The sequence below is a fragment of the Chelon labrosus genome (genome assembly GCF_963514085.1).
Source record: "Chelon labrosus genome assembly, chromosome: 21".
Lineage (NCBI taxonomy): Eukaryota > Metazoa > Chordata > Actinopteri > Mugiliformes > Mugilidae > Chelon > Chelon labrosus.
This window is the reverse complement of record NC_140354.1, coordinates 2,151,803-2,167,993: the sequence shown is the minus strand read 5'-3', so window position 1 is coordinate 2,167,993 and position 16,191 is coordinate 2,151,803. Positions and strand designations below refer to the sequence as shown.

At 41.0% G+C, this 16,191-nt stretch overlaps 3 protein-coding genes across 4 annotated transcripts; 2 read left to right on the top strand and 1 right to left on the bottom strand.

The window, feature by feature from the left end:
* The first annotated feature begins 2,709 nt into the window (after positions 1 to 2,709).
* LOC311506641 (amine sulfotransferase-like) lies at positions 2,710 to 6,068 on the top strand. The gene is made up of 6 exons (XM_084570683.1): positions 2,710 to 2,968; positions 3,053 to 3,258; positions 3,941 to 4,067; positions 5,511 to 5,605; positions 5,705 to 5,876; positions 5,950 to 6,068. The coding sequence occupies exons 1-6, from the start codon at positions 2,821 to 2,823 to the stop codon at positions 6,057 to 6,059; spliced, it is 858 nt and encodes a 285-aa protein (XP_084426809.1). The 5' UTR covers positions 2,710 to 2,820; the 3' UTR covers positions 6,060 to 6,068.
* An 846-nt stretch (positions 6,069 to 6,914) lies between these two features.
* Positions 6,915 to 10,217, top strand: LOC311506120 (amine sulfotransferase-like). The gene is made up of 7 exons (XM_084570002.1): positions 6,915 to 7,183; positions 7,268 to 7,495; positions 7,793 to 7,809; positions 8,154 to 8,280; positions 9,552 to 9,646; positions 9,748 to 9,919; positions 9,993 to 10,217. Exons 1-7 carry the CDS (start codon positions 7,036 to 7,038, stop codon positions 10,100 to 10,102), a joined length of 897 nt encoding a protein of 298 aa, XP_084426128.1. The 5' UTR covers positions 6,915 to 7,035; the 3' UTR covers positions 10,103 to 10,217.
* Positions 10,218 to 10,261: 44 nt separating this feature from the next.
* eif3d (eukaryotic translation initiation factor 3, subunit D) lies at positions 10,262 to 15,727 on the bottom strand. Of its 2 annotated transcripts, none has more exons than XM_084570679.1 (16): positions 15,607 to 15,727; positions 14,584 to 14,709; positions 14,453 to 14,498; positions 14,143 to 14,279; positions 13,962 to 14,047; positions 13,796 to 13,868; positions 13,109 to 13,230; positions 12,891 to 13,023; positions 12,654 to 12,801; positions 12,251 to 12,381; positions 12,043 to 12,128; positions 11,813 to 11,942; positions 11,446 to 11,588; positions 10,980 to 11,172; positions 10,801 to 10,894; positions 10,262 to 10,366 (listed from the first exon to the last, which is right to left on the bottom strand). In XM_084570679.1, exons 2-16 carry the CDS (start codon positions 14,704 to 14,706, stop codon positions 10,353 to 10,355), a joined length of 1,659 nt encoding a protein of 552 aa, XP_084426805.1. In that variant the 5' UTR covers positions 14,707 to 14,709; positions 15,607 to 15,727; the 3' UTR covers positions 10,262 to 10,352. The 2 variants fall into 2 exon arrangements, with proteins under 2 accessions (XP_084426805.1, XP_084426806.1); XM_084570680.1 differs by having other exon boundaries at positions 13,109 to 13,224.
* Positions 15,728 to 16,191: the final 464 nt, after the last annotated feature.

Here is a 16,191-nt window from a genome sequence, read left to right as displayed (position 1 = left end):
TGTAGCTTACTAAAGCACTAAAACATGTGTGGACTGTTTTCAAAGTTGTCTATAATTGTTCAAACACAGCAATCAAAAACCCTTGATCATAGATATTTTACTTTGGAGGGCAAAACATTGTTTTTTTAACTTAAATGTGCTTACCTCTCAAGCCATGTGTCTCCCTTCTTTACAGGATGAGTGAAATGGATGCCTCTTCAAAAATATGTGGTCACATGACCAACTTCTTCTATAGTTTTCTAGATAACAGGGGTGGCACTACTTGCCCCTTGGCACAAATTACCCTGCTCTCCCCTACTATACCAGACAAAGTATCACGATTCCGGGTATTATCACGATACGCGGCCTTTTATTTTTATTAATATGAAATACAATGTATTTGTAGCCACAAGTTATGCTTATTTCTTTAAAAAAGAAAAAAATCTTTTTTACAATAATCCTTCTTCTCTAACATAACAGCCCATAGAGGACAAAATACAATAAACAGGACCTGATTCCCTGTGAATTTTTATGCATTTTCTAGGCTATTGTGCTTTATACTCTGACATCCTTTAACTCTTCATTTCTCAGCCTGTACACGGAGCATATAATATTGGCCCATGAGAAAATAGACAGCCATACTATTCGACATACAAGCCGCAGTGGCAGACTCGGGTCCGGTGCTTCTGCCATGGTGAGTGTGTTGTCTCTGTTTGTGCAATATCATATTCAGCAGAGCGTATATTTAACTTGACAATCTGGACTGTACATGACTGAGTTACTTGTTAACTACTAATTTAAACTTGGCCTAGACAGCATTTTTATTTTTTTTAAAGGCTGAAGCTATTGCAGAAGAATTCCATGTTGCTGAGAAATTCTACTCATTTGCAGCATTTCACTTTTTAAAAAAAAATAAAAATAGAGCAATATGGTGTCTGTTAATTTCAGGTGACATGATGAAGCCCAGTGCTTGGATGCTGTCCATTGAAGGAGAGGTGGTGATGGGACCACATGACCGCTTCATCAATGGAATAGCGCGTTTTTCGCAAGTTACTACAACTTCAATATGCAGTATCCTGATGACAGCTCACACACTATGGAGTTTATCCAAAGGTATTGTGATACTTACCATTGTATTGCTTGCTTGACCCTCTTGCTTGATAACCCACCTTGCTCTCTTTTCGTCTTAGCATTTGTTGATGTTTATTTGACATTTTTGCCTGCCTCCAATGCTTTTATTGATTTTTTTCATTTTATCAATGCTACATTCTTATTGTTTTCAGTTAATGTCTGATATTTCCAAACTGGAATAATCCTTCATGTGATTCTCTTGGAACAGAAATGTAAATACAGTGGGAGTGAGTGCTATGATTGAGCATTCTCTCAGTTGAGATCAAATTTAGCAGGCTAACACTCTTCAACTTCCTCCTTTTTGACAGCATGGCAAAGAGGACACAACCTGTGAGCAGCTAACATGTGCTTTTTTTTTGGTAAATTGATTTGGTACCATAAATCTTAGCATATTATTGTGTCTTTCTTAACTTGGGTGTCAAGTGGATGACTTAAACAACATAACATGCATGCTTTCTTGGGTCACAGGTTTGTTGTTCAATGTTTGTATGTCTGTCTCCATCTCTACGCACCTGATTTGCTGTCTGTAATCAGTCTTACTTTGCTTTCAGTACTAATTTCTTTCTTTGGTGTTGGATTTACTTACAGGGAAAGGGGCTCTACAGCATGTGCCTTGGATAAGTAATGCAATGATGAATTTATGTAAAACTGAAATTTGTTGTCTTTGCTCATTGTTTACAGATACTTCCTGGGCATTAAACCCGAAACCAGATCAAAGTCCAGGAAAAAGTGCATCAACCCACATGTGAGCACCCTGTTGCGAAAACTTATTGACTTTGACTGGATGGTAATGTAGACACATCATAATCATTTCCAGTCTGAGTGTGAGCTGTATTGTTGCAAATTTCTACTTGGCTCTACTTCTTCTTTAAATAAAAGATAAAATGAGTATGGTCTCTGTTTTCTTTCTTTATTATGGAGCAAATTCAAAGCATGCTTGTGTAGTTGTGTTAAAATCACAGTGAACAAGTCAAATGTATAATATTTTGCTGTATTATTTGAATTGTAAATTTACAGTAAATTACTGGCTAATGAGTTGCATTACTTTTACAGTAATAATGTAAAAATACTGTGATTTATATACAGCAAGATACTGTAATTCCACAGCTACATACAGTTATATTACAGTAATTCCATAGGCCTTGTAGCTGTGAAGTTACTGTGTATAGCTATAATTTTAGTGTAAATTACTGTGAAATATTCACACTAACTTACTGTGAAATATTTACAGTAAAATATTGTGATACAGTTCCAGTAAATTATAGTGAAATTACTGTGAAAGTAATGCAATTATTAGCCAGTAATTTACTGTAAATTTACAGTGAAAATTAACAATGTATACAGCGATAAAGTGTTCAATAAAAAACCCTCAAAAATAGGAACACTTTAAAAATACGATGGAGGCAAAAACGTGTTTGTGTCATTGTTCATGGTGCTACTAAACCACTTTTATCTCTAGCTTATCTACTTGACATAGAAATAAAGTTTGTCACTCCAAATAAAACTGTCTGGACAGGATGTTTAAACGATAAAAACCTGCTGCATTAATGTACATTTCATTGCTGCTGGTCACAATTAGTGTGTCAAGGTTAAGATTAAAGCCAATCAGAGAGGCGGACAGTGACAAGCCCCAATCAAAGTCCAGAGTCCAGCTACTGCAGCTGGAAGAGCTTCTCACTCTTCTGTTCATGATTTCTTTGCGTGATTATCATGGAGCCGATCAACAGCCATCTCTCCAAGTATAAAAACTACAACTTTGCCATTAGTCACAATCCTCCAACTCCTGAGTACATTGATTCTCTCCAGAGCTTTGAAATAAGAGACAGCGACATCTTCCTCGTCACTTATCCAAAGTCAGGTCAGTGAGGAAACGGCATGTCATCACTCTATTTTCATTTGATCATCTGTAACCTGTCACATTTTTCTATGTCTCCGTCCATAGGCACCATATGGGCTCAGCAGATCATCATCTCCATCTGTGAGTTGGGTGGGGGTCTGAATGAATATGAAAACAACTCTAGGCAGATGCCCTGGCTGGAGTACAGGAGGACTGAAAAAGACTACAGTCCGCGACCTTCTCCACGGCTCTTCAGCTCACACCTCATTCCGGATCTCATGCCCCCAGGACTGAAAGACAAGAAGGGAAAGGTCAGTGTCTGGTGCAAGCTCAGTTGAGGCAGAAAAAAAACTTTAAACACAAATTTGAAAAAGTTACCAATGATGTATTGAGTCCCGGTTAAGACTGAAAATTATTTATCATGTAGTCATTTCCTGCATTATTTTGTTGAAATGAAAGCACAGAAAACAGCTTGAAGGTTTTCTTTAAACTCATGGCCCAAAGCACAAAAATAACATGTAAAGCAACATATCTCAGCTCCAAGCACAATGCAATGATAAAAGAGTTTACATGGTTTGTAATTAATTCAGATATTTTCCCCTGTTTTGCTTATGGTCATTTGACTTCAGGATTATTATTGTCCCAGGTAGGCAAAGAAAGGACAATGTTCAACAAGGGACTAAGGTAACATCATATTCGGTCCATAAATTGCAAGCAGTAACAGCTTTATTATCCATGGCTGCTACATATGCAATTATTAAGAAATAATAAAAAAAATTAATAAAGGTAACAGATGTTTGACTTACTAGACAAAAGTTATGATGAAAAATCAAATTTGCAGTAGAGCATTACATTTTTGACTTTCTGATAAAGTCCCATTAAATAGTGAATAGTATGAATGGAGTTTGGCTTGAGAGTAGTTTGTACTGGATCTGGTTACATTCAAATAGCGGTTTCTCATTAGCTTTTTTTGTTATTATTATTTAACGTCAGATCGTCTATGTAATGCGAAATCCAAAGGACAACATCGCCTCATTTTATCACTTCAGCAAGGCATGTTCTGACCTGGAGACTCCCGAGAGCTTCGAGCAGTTTTTGGAGCAGTACTTGATGGGAAACGGTGAGATACCTCAGCTCCTCTATGCTCAGTTTTGTTATTTTAACTGTTCAAAACATATTGACACATTTACCTAACTAACATTACACTTAACATTACACTTATATAATGAATACAGGCTTAAAGTTGAGACTTCAAGCTTCACTTTGAAGATCCAAACTGGAGGAAGTAAATTACAGCTCTTTAATATGTAGTGCCCTCTATTTCAACTGACCTAATGCATAAGGCATAAATAGTATGGTATATATTGGGGGCGGCTGTGGCTCAGTAGGTAGAGCGGGTTGTCCACGAACCAGAGGGTTAGCGGCTCGATCCCTGGAATGTGCCGGAATGCGTGTGTGCTTGTGTGAGCGAATGGGTAGATGTGTCTATGACTGTAAAGCGCCTTGAGTACCAATAGGTAGAAAAGCGCTATATAAAAGCAAGGCCATTTACCATTTACCATACAAGTATTATGGTACAGGTTGTTTTCACAGCATATGGACAATATTTACAGATCAAAACCTATGTACAGGTGAGACCATATATACAGGGGAATGAGCAGGATATACACAATGATTGAATGAAGTACTATAAACATATTATACAGATGTATTTGTTTGTTAAATGTGAGTAGACTATAAACAGAAACTATAACATAATTTACAAGAAAGGAGATGGGCAGATGATAAATTAGATGATACAAAATACAGATGAAGTGAGCAATTAAGCAGTGCATAAACAATAAGCAGTAGCTGTACTGTGCAAACAGATTGTTTAAAGTGTGCGTGTGCAGAGCAGTCCAGTAGTACAGTGGTGATGGTGTAAAAGTCTTTGGTCAGTGAGGGATTGAGGACTTAAGGGGTGTGAGTGAATTGGTGTATAGGGGTCAGCAGGGGTCCGAATACAGTAAGGTTACAGCTCTGGGGAAAAAACTATTCCTCAGTCTGCTGGTCCTTGTCCAGAGGCTTCTGAAGCACCTGCCTGAGGGCAGGAGGGAAAATAGTCCATGTGCCGGCTGGGAGGAGTCCTTCAGAATGCTGCGGGCATGACGCAGGCAGCACTTCTTCTGGATGTCCTCAATGGTTGGATGTTCCTGTGATGCGCTGGGCAGTTTTCACTACGCACTGCAGGTGTTTGCGCTCCGCGACAGAGCAGCTTCCGTACCAGATTGTGACACAGTTGGTTAGGATGCTCTGAGTCACGCAGTGGTAAAAGTTCACCAGGATGGCTGAAGACAGATGGTTCTTCTTCAGTGTCCTCAGGAAGAAGAGGCACTGGTGAGCTTTCTTGATCGCTGGAGGCGTTGGTGGGCCAGGACAGGTCCTCCAAGATGTGGGTCCCCAGGAACTTGAAGCTGGAGACACGCTGGAGGCCATCCCGTTGATGTGAATGGGGTCATGCGCGCTTTACCAGATACTTTATTTTAAATGTGTGTTAAATAATGAGACACCTTCTATCATTCAGTTTTAGCATCATCCTGGTTTGACCACATCAGGGAGTGGCATTTAAAGAGAGACCAGTACAACATCCTTTTCCTGACCTATGAGGACATGATTTTGGTAAGATTTTTTTTTTCTCCATACATGGTTCATTTGAAAACACATGCTTCTATCCCTCTCTAGAGATGAAGATCTTATCTCTGGTGGCTTCTCTTTTAGGACCTGAGGGGAGCAGTTGTGAAAATCTGTAGCTTCTTGGGCAAAAACCTGAGTGAAGCCGACATCCAGCAAGTTGTAGAAAAGGCTACATACAAGACCATGAAGAAAGACTCAAAAGCCAACTATGAGTTTGTGCCACAAGACAAGATGAGTGGAAAGTTCATGCGCAAAGGTAACAAATTACAGCTCCTGTACAGAAATGAATGAACAAAACAGCTATCAGGAAGGTTTGGTTGTCATTACAGGTCAGATTGGCGACTGGAAGAACTTACTTACTGCTGAACAGAGTGAAAGAATCGATCAGCTCATCAAGGAGAAACTTGGTGATCTGTCTCTGAAGTTCATCTTTGAATAGGCAAATGTTCTTATTCCTAGAAAGCTAAAACTCACCAACCCTGTCTTTCACTATCCTTGATGAACAGCTGTTAAGCAGTGACTAAAGTGTTAATATGAATCAAGAAAAGCTTTCTAACCTGTTTTTCAATTTAAAAAAATGAAAGACACATTAAAAGCAATCATCCAATCCGTGTTCTTTATTGAATGTTGATGATGAATTCATTTGTGTTTCTATATGGATGATGAAGGCTGCTTTGGTCACACTTCAGTTTTCTTCATCTGAAAAGAGAAAAGAGAGAAAAAACGGTTCATTAGTGAAACAGCATTACATTAATATATAAAAAATATTCTTTGTTATTAGATTACTCCCTGCTAACTCAGTGAACCTGCATCTTGAAACAAAACCCTGAACTTAAACTCAATGGGAAAGGATCAGGATCAAGTAGGGATGTCAGGACTGGTACTGGGGACAATCAATGCATTTTATTTTCATAAACAAATATTTGTTTTAGGTCTGCCATAGACCGAAACCACCAGTCTGTAGTGTCAAAAATCATGCACTTGGAAGAAGAGGAACCAAAGAAAGATGAATAATAAACACACCTGCTATGTGAAGGTACTTTGTTCTGGAAAACAAAGTGAGCCTGACAGAAATTTGTAAATTGTGCAATGTGGATTTTAAATGTCTTAATCCAGTTTAGAGTTAAGTTGGTCCAACAACTGATTGGATTGCATGGACTTCCCACAGACACGCTATGATGGAGGCAAAAACATGTGTTTGTGTCATTGTTCATGGTGCTACTGAACCACTTTTATCTCCAGCTTATCTACTTGACATAGAAATAAAGTTTATCATTCCAAATAAAACTGTCTGGACAGATTAAAACCAATCAGAGAGGCGGACAGTGACCACCCCCAGTCAAAGTCCAGAGTCCAGCTACTGCAGCTGGAAGAGCTTCTCACTCTTCTGTTCATGATTTCTTTGTGTGATTATCATGGAGCCGATCAACAGCCTTCTCTCCAAGTACAAAAACTACAACTTTGCCATTAGTCACAATCCTCCAACTCCTGAGTACATTGATTCTCTCCAGAGCTTTGAAATAAGAGACAGCGACATCTTCCTCGTCACTTATCCAAAGTCAGGTCAGTGAGGAAACGGCATGTCATCACTCTATTTTCATTTGATCATCTGTAACCTGTCACATTTTTCTATGTCTCCGTCCATAGGCACCATATGGGCTCAGCAGATCATCATCTCCATCTGTGAGTTGGGTGGGGGTCTGAATGAATATGAAAACAACTCTAGGCAGATGCCCTGGCTGGAGTACAGGAGGACTGAAAAAGACTACAGTCTGCGACCTTCTCCACGGCTCTTCAGCTCACACCTCATTCCGGCTCTCATGCCCCCAGGACTGAAAGACAAGAAGGGAAAGGTCAGTGCCTGGTGCAAGCTCAGTTGAGGCAGAAAAAAAACTTTAAACACAAACTTTGAAAAAGTTACCAATGATGTATTGAGTCCCGGTTAAGACTGAAAATTATTTATCATGTAGTCATTTCCTGCATTATTTTGTTGAAATGAAAGCACAGAAAACAGCTTGAAGGTTTTCTTTAAACTCATGGCCCAAAGCACAAAAATAACATGTAAAGCAACATATCTCAGCTCCAAGCACAATGCAATGATAAAAGAGTTTACATGGTTTGTAATTAATTCAGATATTTTCCCCTGTTTTGCTTATTGTCATTTGACTTCAGGATTATTATTGTCCCAGGTAGGCAAAGAAAGGACAATGTTCAACAAGGGACAAAGGTAACATCATATTCGGTCCATAAATTGCAAGCAGTAACAGCTTTATTATCCATGGCTGCTACATATGCAATTATTAAGAAATAATAAAAAATTAATAAAGGTAACAGATGTTTGACTTACTAGACAAAAGTTATGATGAAAAATCAAATTTGCAGTAGAGCATTACATTTTTGACTTTCTGATAAAGTCCCATTAAATAGTGAATAGTATGAATGGAGTTTGGCTTGAGAGTAGTTTGTACTGGATCTGGTTACATTCAAATAGCGGTTTCTCATTAGCCTTTTTGTTATTATTATTTAACGTCAGATCGTCTATGTGATGCGGAATCCAAAGGACAACATCACCTCATTTTATCACTTCAGCAAGGCATGTTCTGACCTGGAGACTCCCGAGAGCTTCGAGCAGTTTTTGGAGCAGTACTTGATGGGAAACGGTGAGATACATCAGCTCCACTATGCTCAGTTTTGTTATTTTAACTGTTCAAAACATATTGACAGACTTACCTAACTAACATTACACTTAACATTACACTTATATAATGAATACAGGCTTAAAGTTGAGACTTCAAGCTTCACTTTGAAGATCCAAACTGGAGGAAGTAAATTACAGCTCTTTAATATGTAGTGCCCTCTATTTCAACTGACCTAATGCATAAGGCATAAATAGTATGGTATATATTGGGGGCGGCTGTGGCTCAGTAGGTAGAGCGGGTTGTCCACGAACCAGAGGGTTAGCGGCTCGATCCCTGGAATGTGCCGGAATGCGTGTGTGCTTGTGTGAGCATATATACAGGGGAATGAGCAGGATATACACAATGATTGAATGAAGTACTATAAACATTATACAGATGTATTTGTTTGTTAAATGTGAGTAGACTATAAACAGGAACTATAACATAATTTACAATAAAGGAGATGGGCAGATGATAAATTAGATGATACAAAATACAGATGAAGTGAGCAATTAAGCAGTGCATAAACAATAAGCAGTAGCTGTACTGTGCAAACAGATTGTTTAAAGTGTGCGTGTGCAGAGCAGTCCAGTAGTACAGTGGTGATGGTGTAAAAGTCTTTGGTCAGTGAGGGAATGAGGAGTTAAGGGGTGTGAGTGAATTGGTGTATAGGGGTGAGCAGGGGTCCGAATACAGTAAGGTTACAGTTCTGGGGAAAAAACTATTCCTCAGTCTGCTGGTCCTTGTCCAGAGGCTTCTGAAGCACCTGCCTGAGGGCAGGAGGGAAAATAGTCCATGTGCCGTGTGGGAGGAGTCCTTCAGAATGCTGCGGGCATGACGCAGGCAGCGCTTCTTCTGGATGTCCTCAATGGTTGGATGCTCCTGTGATGCGCTGGGCAGTTTTCACTACACACTGCAGGTGTTTGCGCTCCGCGACAGAGCAGCTTCCGTACCAGACTGTGACACAGTTGGTTAGGATGCTCTGAGTCACGCAGTGGTAAAAGTTCACCAGGATGGCTGAAGATAGATGGTTCTTCTTCAGTGTCCTCAGGAAGAAGAGGCACTGGTGAGCTTTCTTGATCGCTGGAGGTGTTGGTGGTCCGGGACAGGTCCTCCAAGATGTGGGTCCCCAGGAACTTGAAGCTGGAGACACGCTGGAGGCCATCCAGTTGATGTGAATGGGGTCATGCGCGCTTTACCAGATACTTTATTTTAAATGTGTGTTAAATAATGAGACACCTTCTATCATTCAGTTTTAGCATCATCCTGGTTTGACCACATCAGGGAGTGGCATTTAAAGAGAGACCAGTACAACATCCTTTTCCTGACCTATGAGGACATGATTTTGGTGAGATGTGGTTTTTTTCTCCATACATGGTTCATTTGAAAACACATGCTTCTATTCCTCTCTAGAGATGAAGATCTTATCTCTGGTGGCTTCTCTTTTAGGACCTGAGGGGAGCAGTTGTGAAAATCTGTAGCTTCTTGGGCAAAAACCTGAGTGAAGCCGACATCCAGCAAGTTGTAGAAAAGGCTACATACAAGACCATGAAGAAAGACTCAAAAGCCAACTATGAGTTTGTGCCACAAGACAAGATGAGTGGAAAGTTCATGCGCAAAGGTAACAAATTACAGCTCCTGTACAGAAATGAATGAACAAAACAGCTATCAGGAAGGTTTGGTTGTCATTACAGGTCAGATTGGCGACTGGAAGAACTTACTTACTGCTGAACAGAGTGAAAGAATCGATCAGCTCATCAAGGAGAAACTTGGTGATCTGTCTCTGAAGTTCATCTTTGAATAGGCAAATGTTCTTATTCCTAGAAAGCTAAACCTCACCAACCCTGTCTTTCACTATCCTTGATGAACAGCTGTTAAGCAGTGACTAAAATGTTAATATGAATCAAGAAAAGCTTTCTAACCTGCTTTTCAACTAAAAAAAAAAAATGAAAGACACATTAAAAGCAATCATCCAATGTGTGGTCTTTATTGAATGTTGATGATGAATTCATTTGTGTTTCTATATGGATGATGAAGGCTGCTTTGGTCACACTTCAGTTTTCCTCATCTAAAAAGAGAACAAGAGAGAAGAAACGGTTCATTAGTGAAACAGAATTACATTAATATATGAAAAAATATATGAGGTAGGGATGTCCCGATTGGTATTAGGGACAACCCATGCATTTTATTTTCATAAACAAATATTTGTTTTAGAGTGCTATGTGAAGGTACCATGTCCTGGAAAATAAAGTCAGCCTGACAGAAGTTTGTAAATTGTGCAATGTGGATGACTGTGCAAACTTGATACATGCAGTACACTCAGGCAAAGGCTACATGACAAAAAAAATGTTTAAGAGAGGAAATATTTCCTGGAGAGAGCATCAAAGTGAAAAATATTACAGAGAGAGTTACAGAGTTTATGCCATTGGATGACCATTCCATTTCTGTAGCAGAGAACACAGATCGTCTAGCCTTGTCTAGCCAATGACAACTAAATCTCACCTTCTTCTTCCTCATCCTCTTCATCCTCCTCTTCCTCATCCTCCTCATCAGAGCTGAAGGTTCCGTCAGGCAGGCTGTACACCCGGATCACTTGCTGTTGATGAGAAACACAGAATATCAATTAGTCTGCTCCAACAACTTACAGCTGCCTCTGGTTGTTCTGTAATCTGATGTCTCACCTTGTTGGGGTCCTTGAGGATGAGGTACTTGCCCTCGTCCAGCTTACGGCAGATATCGATGACGCAGCGGAGGATTCCCCACGCGTTCTCCATGCTCAGGTTGATCTGGCTGGCAAACTCGTTGGGCTTGAACTGCTGGGTGCCGAGGATGACGTGGCGAGCAGAGTCCTTTACATGGTACCGAGACACGTACCTGAAGGCCACACAGTGATGCAATAACTGCTGTCAATCCAAGCTGCCATCATTTCATAAAGCATTCATGACCTTAGTTTCTCTGCAATGCCCTGCACCTGGCCAAAATCATCCTCCTGTTCTGCAGTAAACAGTTTCAACAACCTAATATTTTATTACAGGATTTCTATCCACTAGATGCTCCTATAAAAGTGGTAATTGATTATGATCTGGCCTCCATCTCCTGCCTGCCTCCACACAGAGTAAAACACAATCAATGGATTTCCCTCCTCACCCCAGTTTGAGGTACTCCGATCCAGCCAGCATGGCGCAACAGGTCCAGCGGGCCAGTTTGTAGCTGTTGTTCTTCAGCTCCGTGGCCAGGACGGCTCCTCTCTGAGAGTCCAGCTTCTGACGCCAGTCCACCCCGTTACAATACTGACGACCAGAGAAACAGAACAGACATTTAACACAAAACTGACTATTAAATCCGCTAAAGGGTTTTCAATACATTGATTAGTGTTGCCACAAATTGTCAGTTAAAGCTAAGTTTCCTTGAAAAATGACTGAACAGATTATTTTTTCAGTTCATCAACTAATAGATTCACATCTACAAAAATTCATGAACACCCATTAAACCAGCTTCCTGTCTCGTGTCTTACCCTGGAGTCCCACTCGTTGAGAGTCTTGACGTTGATGAAGGACACTTCTCCGTTGGCTCCGGTCATCACTCCATCGTGCTCGCAGCGCACGATCAGATCGATGTCCTCCCCGAGCTTCCAGTGGCGGTACCTGAAACGTGAAGAGACATTCAGCAACATAAGCTAGTGTACAGTCACAAACAGCAGCTTCTTTAGCTGCATTACACCACTAAGCATTACTAGAGTCTTACCTGTAAGCTACAGATGCCACCTCACTCTTGTCCATGTCCTCTTCCACAAATGGGTTGGGGTTAGGAAACTTGTGCCTCTCTCCACCCTGAATAAAAGCAAACAGAACCATGAGACATCCTCATGAAGTAATAAATTCATTTAGAATGTTCTGAGGGAAGCGTAAGAAACCAGAAACAGTTATCCTGGTTTGTGGATTTGTCCTCTTACCATGCGTAAACACTGCTGGCTGAAGTTGTGGTTGATGTAAGTGGCCTCCATTGCCAGGTTGCGAGGAGAATTGAAGGAGTTGCCCTCATCCTGCGGAGGCTCGTTGGCAGTCTCGCTCACAGTAAGCAAATCTGAGAGGAGCAGGGCCAAACAGTGTTGAGTGAATACAGCAGCATGCATAAACAGAGCCAACAGTGACGAGTAGGAGTGTGACTGACTGGTATACGAATATGATCCAACTATCACTGTCAGAATAATCAGTTTATACCACCAAATATTCTCAATGGGGTTAAATCCAGGTGGCGACTTTTTTTTTTTGGCCAGGCAGTATATTTCATCTAGTTCATGTTAGACTGATCTGAGAGCAAATTAAGACTAAAATAATCTGTGAAACCAGCCTCACCAAAGTCAGAGTTGTCTCTCTTGTCAAAGAACAACTTGTTGCCCACTCTCTGCACAATGATATCCCAGGAGTTGACTGAGCGCGTGCAGCACATCAGGGTGGCCAAGATGGCATCAGTGGCAAACACATTACCCTGAGTCTTTGCCAGCTGGAGAAAAAAGACTAAATGTTAACAAGAAAGCTGGTGTACAAGAAGAGTTCTGACAGGAAGAACTTGTTAGGCAAAGGTGATTATACCTTGCGGATGACAGGATCGTCTGTGGTGGTAACAGTGTGGAAAATCCTCTTGATGCTTTTCAGCTGCTTTTCATTGCGGGTGGTGATTCGATCAAAAGCCTTATCGTAGTACTCCAAGGCACCACAGCACTCACTGCGGGAGACAAGGAATAAAAATGAATCAATGTCTGGATTTCTCTCCAACTACAGATAACAAAGGGCATGTCAGCTTCACCTACATGTCAACAGGGTCAGCCACCTCCATGTATCTCATCTTCATCAGTCTGGGGAAGTCCATCTCCTCCTTCACCTCCCAGTCACTTCTAACCTCCACTGAAGAATCTCTGGGCTTCAGCTGCGCCTTTGTGAAAACAGATTGGATCAGGAAAAGGAAAAAAAACTCCTGACAAATTAAACTTAAAGCTCCCTATTTACAGTTTGATTCATTTTAAAATTGAACTTCTTCAAAGCTGACATTCATTAATACACAGGATTAGATGTTACAATCCCTTGTGCCAAAATCCCAGGCAAAACACATTTAGAGGCCCTGTCCAACTGAGAAACCCTAACAAACCTACAGTCATGTGATATGACGCTTAACCTACAATCTAAATGAACTAAGTAAATGCTGCTGGCTTGTATGGCCCGCTCAGCAGCAGACGCTAACTCAAACCTTGTGAAATATAAGATAACCAAATGCTGCTGGCTCGCTTAACCTACAATCTAAATAAATTAAGTAAATGCTGCTGGCTTGTATGTCCCGCTTAGCAGCTAACCATAGCTACCAAGCAACATGAAGACATCAGGAACCTGTTGTTTAGGCCAGGTTCCTGATGTCTTCATGTTGCATGTTGCTGCATGTAGCTGCTGAGCGGGCCATACAAGCCAGCAGCGTTAGGTTAGCTTATATTTTAACTGACGGTTACCTGCGACTTTTGGTCCCACTTCTGACGGACACCAAACTGCTTTTGGAACTTCTTCTGCAACCGCATACGATCTCTGAAAAGAAAAAAAAGAGATTGAACGTGAGTCTTTATTGTCTGACCAGCTATGTACAGATCTGACCTCCTAAACAATTCTCTATGATCTCACCTCTCCTTTTGCTTGGCGCTCTTCGGGAGCGTCTGCATGTTGAACTGGGTCAGGTTCCTGCGGTCTTTGTCCCTGCGCAGATTCCTCTGTGGAAACAAACACCATCCTATTACTTAACTACTGAAAAGATGATGCACAACACTCACACTTTAACTGTTCACTTGGTGATGCTCTGCTGTACCTGAGCAAACCTCATGCGGTTCCTCTGGTAGGCCGTCTTCTGGGTCTTGGCAGTGTCCACCAGCTGGAAGCTAGTCTCGTCCTCCTCGTGGAAGTAGGCATACTGACTGCCACCCCCGAACTGAGAGGAATACTTATCTAAAGACAAGACATTAACACGTAACTATGCAGTAATATGTATTACTTTAATCAACTGATGTTTGATAGCACATATATTAAAATAAGAATATATATCAGGCTGATGCAGATCTCTTCAAATGCATCTGAGGAAATCTACATACAGACCACTTTACAAGAGCTGTCTCACTCACTTGTGTATCTCTTGTCTTGGTAAGTTGCTCCAGTCCAGTCAGCAACCTGACAGACACAACACACAAAACATTAGGAAACCAAACACACGACAACTTTTTTTTTTTCTGAGAACTTAAGTGAGAGAACAAACCTTGCCCAGACGGTCTCCTTTGCTAAAAGGTTGGTAGGGCATGTCTTTAAACTTCTCTGGGACCGCACACGGGCCCCATCCAGACGGATTGTCCTGGATCACAGGGGCGTGGAACTTTGCCATGATCTGAAGTTAGAGATAAAAACACCAGACACCGAACATTAAAAACCTGTCCAGATACACTAACAATTTAAGATGCAGAGATTACTTTTATCACAGGGTCTCAGGTAATGAGCAGCACTGATGTCTCCAGCAATGCACTAAAGAAATAGGCACTGATCAGCTTGCGCAGTGGGCTAGTCATCATTGACCCCTGAAAAACTCCACATAAGGCTTCAACTATTAATTATTAAACGAGCATCCACAAAGTCTCAGGAGAAGCCGAAGCCATCCCTGATATAGTTATTACACAAAATGCGAATTGAAATAAAAGCACTATTGTCGATTTAACGGCTGCTCGGCTGACTACATTGATCCATATGATTAGGGGACAATAGGAGTCACATAGGCCTCTTCACCTCTGGGGTCTGCTTTCTACAAAAGCCTGGCGAAGACCATGTCACTCTTATATTTGAGTAACTTGACATATAGGCTTGGGGTCTTTTCATGGGCCTACTAAATAAACACGACCATAGTTGCGCATTTTAAATGGCATCTTTATGGAGACATCTGGCATCACCGGCTAAGATAGTGGTCACTTCACTAGCAGTCGCATGTGTTTATATAGATATATTGTTTATATCTATACAATTCTGTGTGTGACACAACTTATAGCCGTTTCGTCGAGAGGCTCCGATGTTATTTTGAAGAAGGAGAAATAAGATGACAACTGGGTCTGGCTCCATTAGCTAGTGGTGGCTACTGCTAATGCTAGTCATCCTGCCAGGTGGCCGCGTTAGCAGGGCTAAGCTAACAGGGTAGAAAGCTACATAAACGAACACACGCCTCCCTACTACTTGACTTAAAACACAAAATAAATCTGAGAAGTTTCATACGTGTGTGCGTGTTTTACTGTAATCTCACCGTGACCGATGTGACACTCTGTCAAGCCTTTTAATCCAAACGACACTCGAACCGTATAAAGCCCCGACAGAGCGCCGGTGTGAAAGGAAGTGGTGACTGGCCGTAAAGCGGAAAGTTGTTCCTGCCGTATTACAAATGCAGCTGGCGTAATTTTAAAACCGCTGTCCCAAATCCAGAAGAGAGTCATGATAGTAACGCAACAAGTACACCGTGAATAATATATAACACGTTGCATATAAATATTAATTTTAGCCAATAAACTCTCAACACTTAAGTTTATAAAGCTTTTGCTAAACGCCATCTTGCAGTTTACCCCTGTGGCCACGAGGGAGCAGTAAAGGACCACTATTTTAAATGCCGTCTTGTTTAACGTCAACTCAATTGTTATTAAACACAGTTTAAACGAATCTGTTACACTTTTACCAACATTCATTCATTCATTCTTCTTCTGTAACCGCTTGTCCTGTGAAGGGTCGTGGGACTGGGGCTTTTGCCTATCCCAGTTAAAAATCCCCATTTTTACCAACCTGAATATTGTTGTAGTACTGTAAGTGTGTTCATTTGGACATTAGGCTGCTGTGGTGA

Excerpts from the sequence above, each read along its gene's own strand:
- eif3d (XM_084570679.1), bottom strand. The coding sequence starts at position 14,706 with ATGGCAAAGTTCCACGCCCCTGTGATCCAGGACAATCCGTCTGGATGG. Across the intron at positions 14,499-14,583 it reads AAGGAGACCGTCTGGGCAAG|GTTGCTGACTGGACTGGAGC; the intron begins GTTTGTTCTCTC and ends TGTGTCTGTCAG. Across the intron at positions 13,231-13,795 it reads AGTGGGACCAAAAGTCGCAG|GCGCAGCTGAAGCCCAGAGA; the intron begins GTAACCGTCAGT and ends GTTTTCACAAAG.
- LOC311506120 (XM_084570002.1), top strand. The coding sequence starts at position 7,036 with ATGGAGCCGATCAACAGCCTTCTCTCCAAGTACAAAAACTACAACTTT. Across the intron at positions 7,184-7,267 it reads CGTCACTTATCCAAAGTCAG|GCACCATATGGGCTCAGCAG; the intron begins GTCAGTGAGGAA and ends CTCCGTCCATAG. Across the intron at positions 9,647-9,747 it reads CCTATGAGGACATGATTTTG|GACCTGAGGGGAGCAGTTGT; the intron begins GTGAGATGTGGT and ends CTTCTCTTTTAG.
- LOC311506641 (XM_084570683.1), top strand. The coding sequence starts at position 2,821 with ATGGAGCCGATCAACAGCCATCTCTCCAAGTATAAAAACTACAACTTT. Across the intron at positions 4,068-5,510 it reads GCAGTACTTGATGGGAAACG|TTTTAGCATCATCCTGGTTT; the intron begins GTGAGATACCTC and ends TCTATCATTCAG. Across the intron at positions 5,877-5,949 it reads TGGAAAGTTCATGCGCAAAG|GTCAGATTGGCGACTGGAAG; the intron begins GTAACAAATTAC and ends TTGTCATTACAG.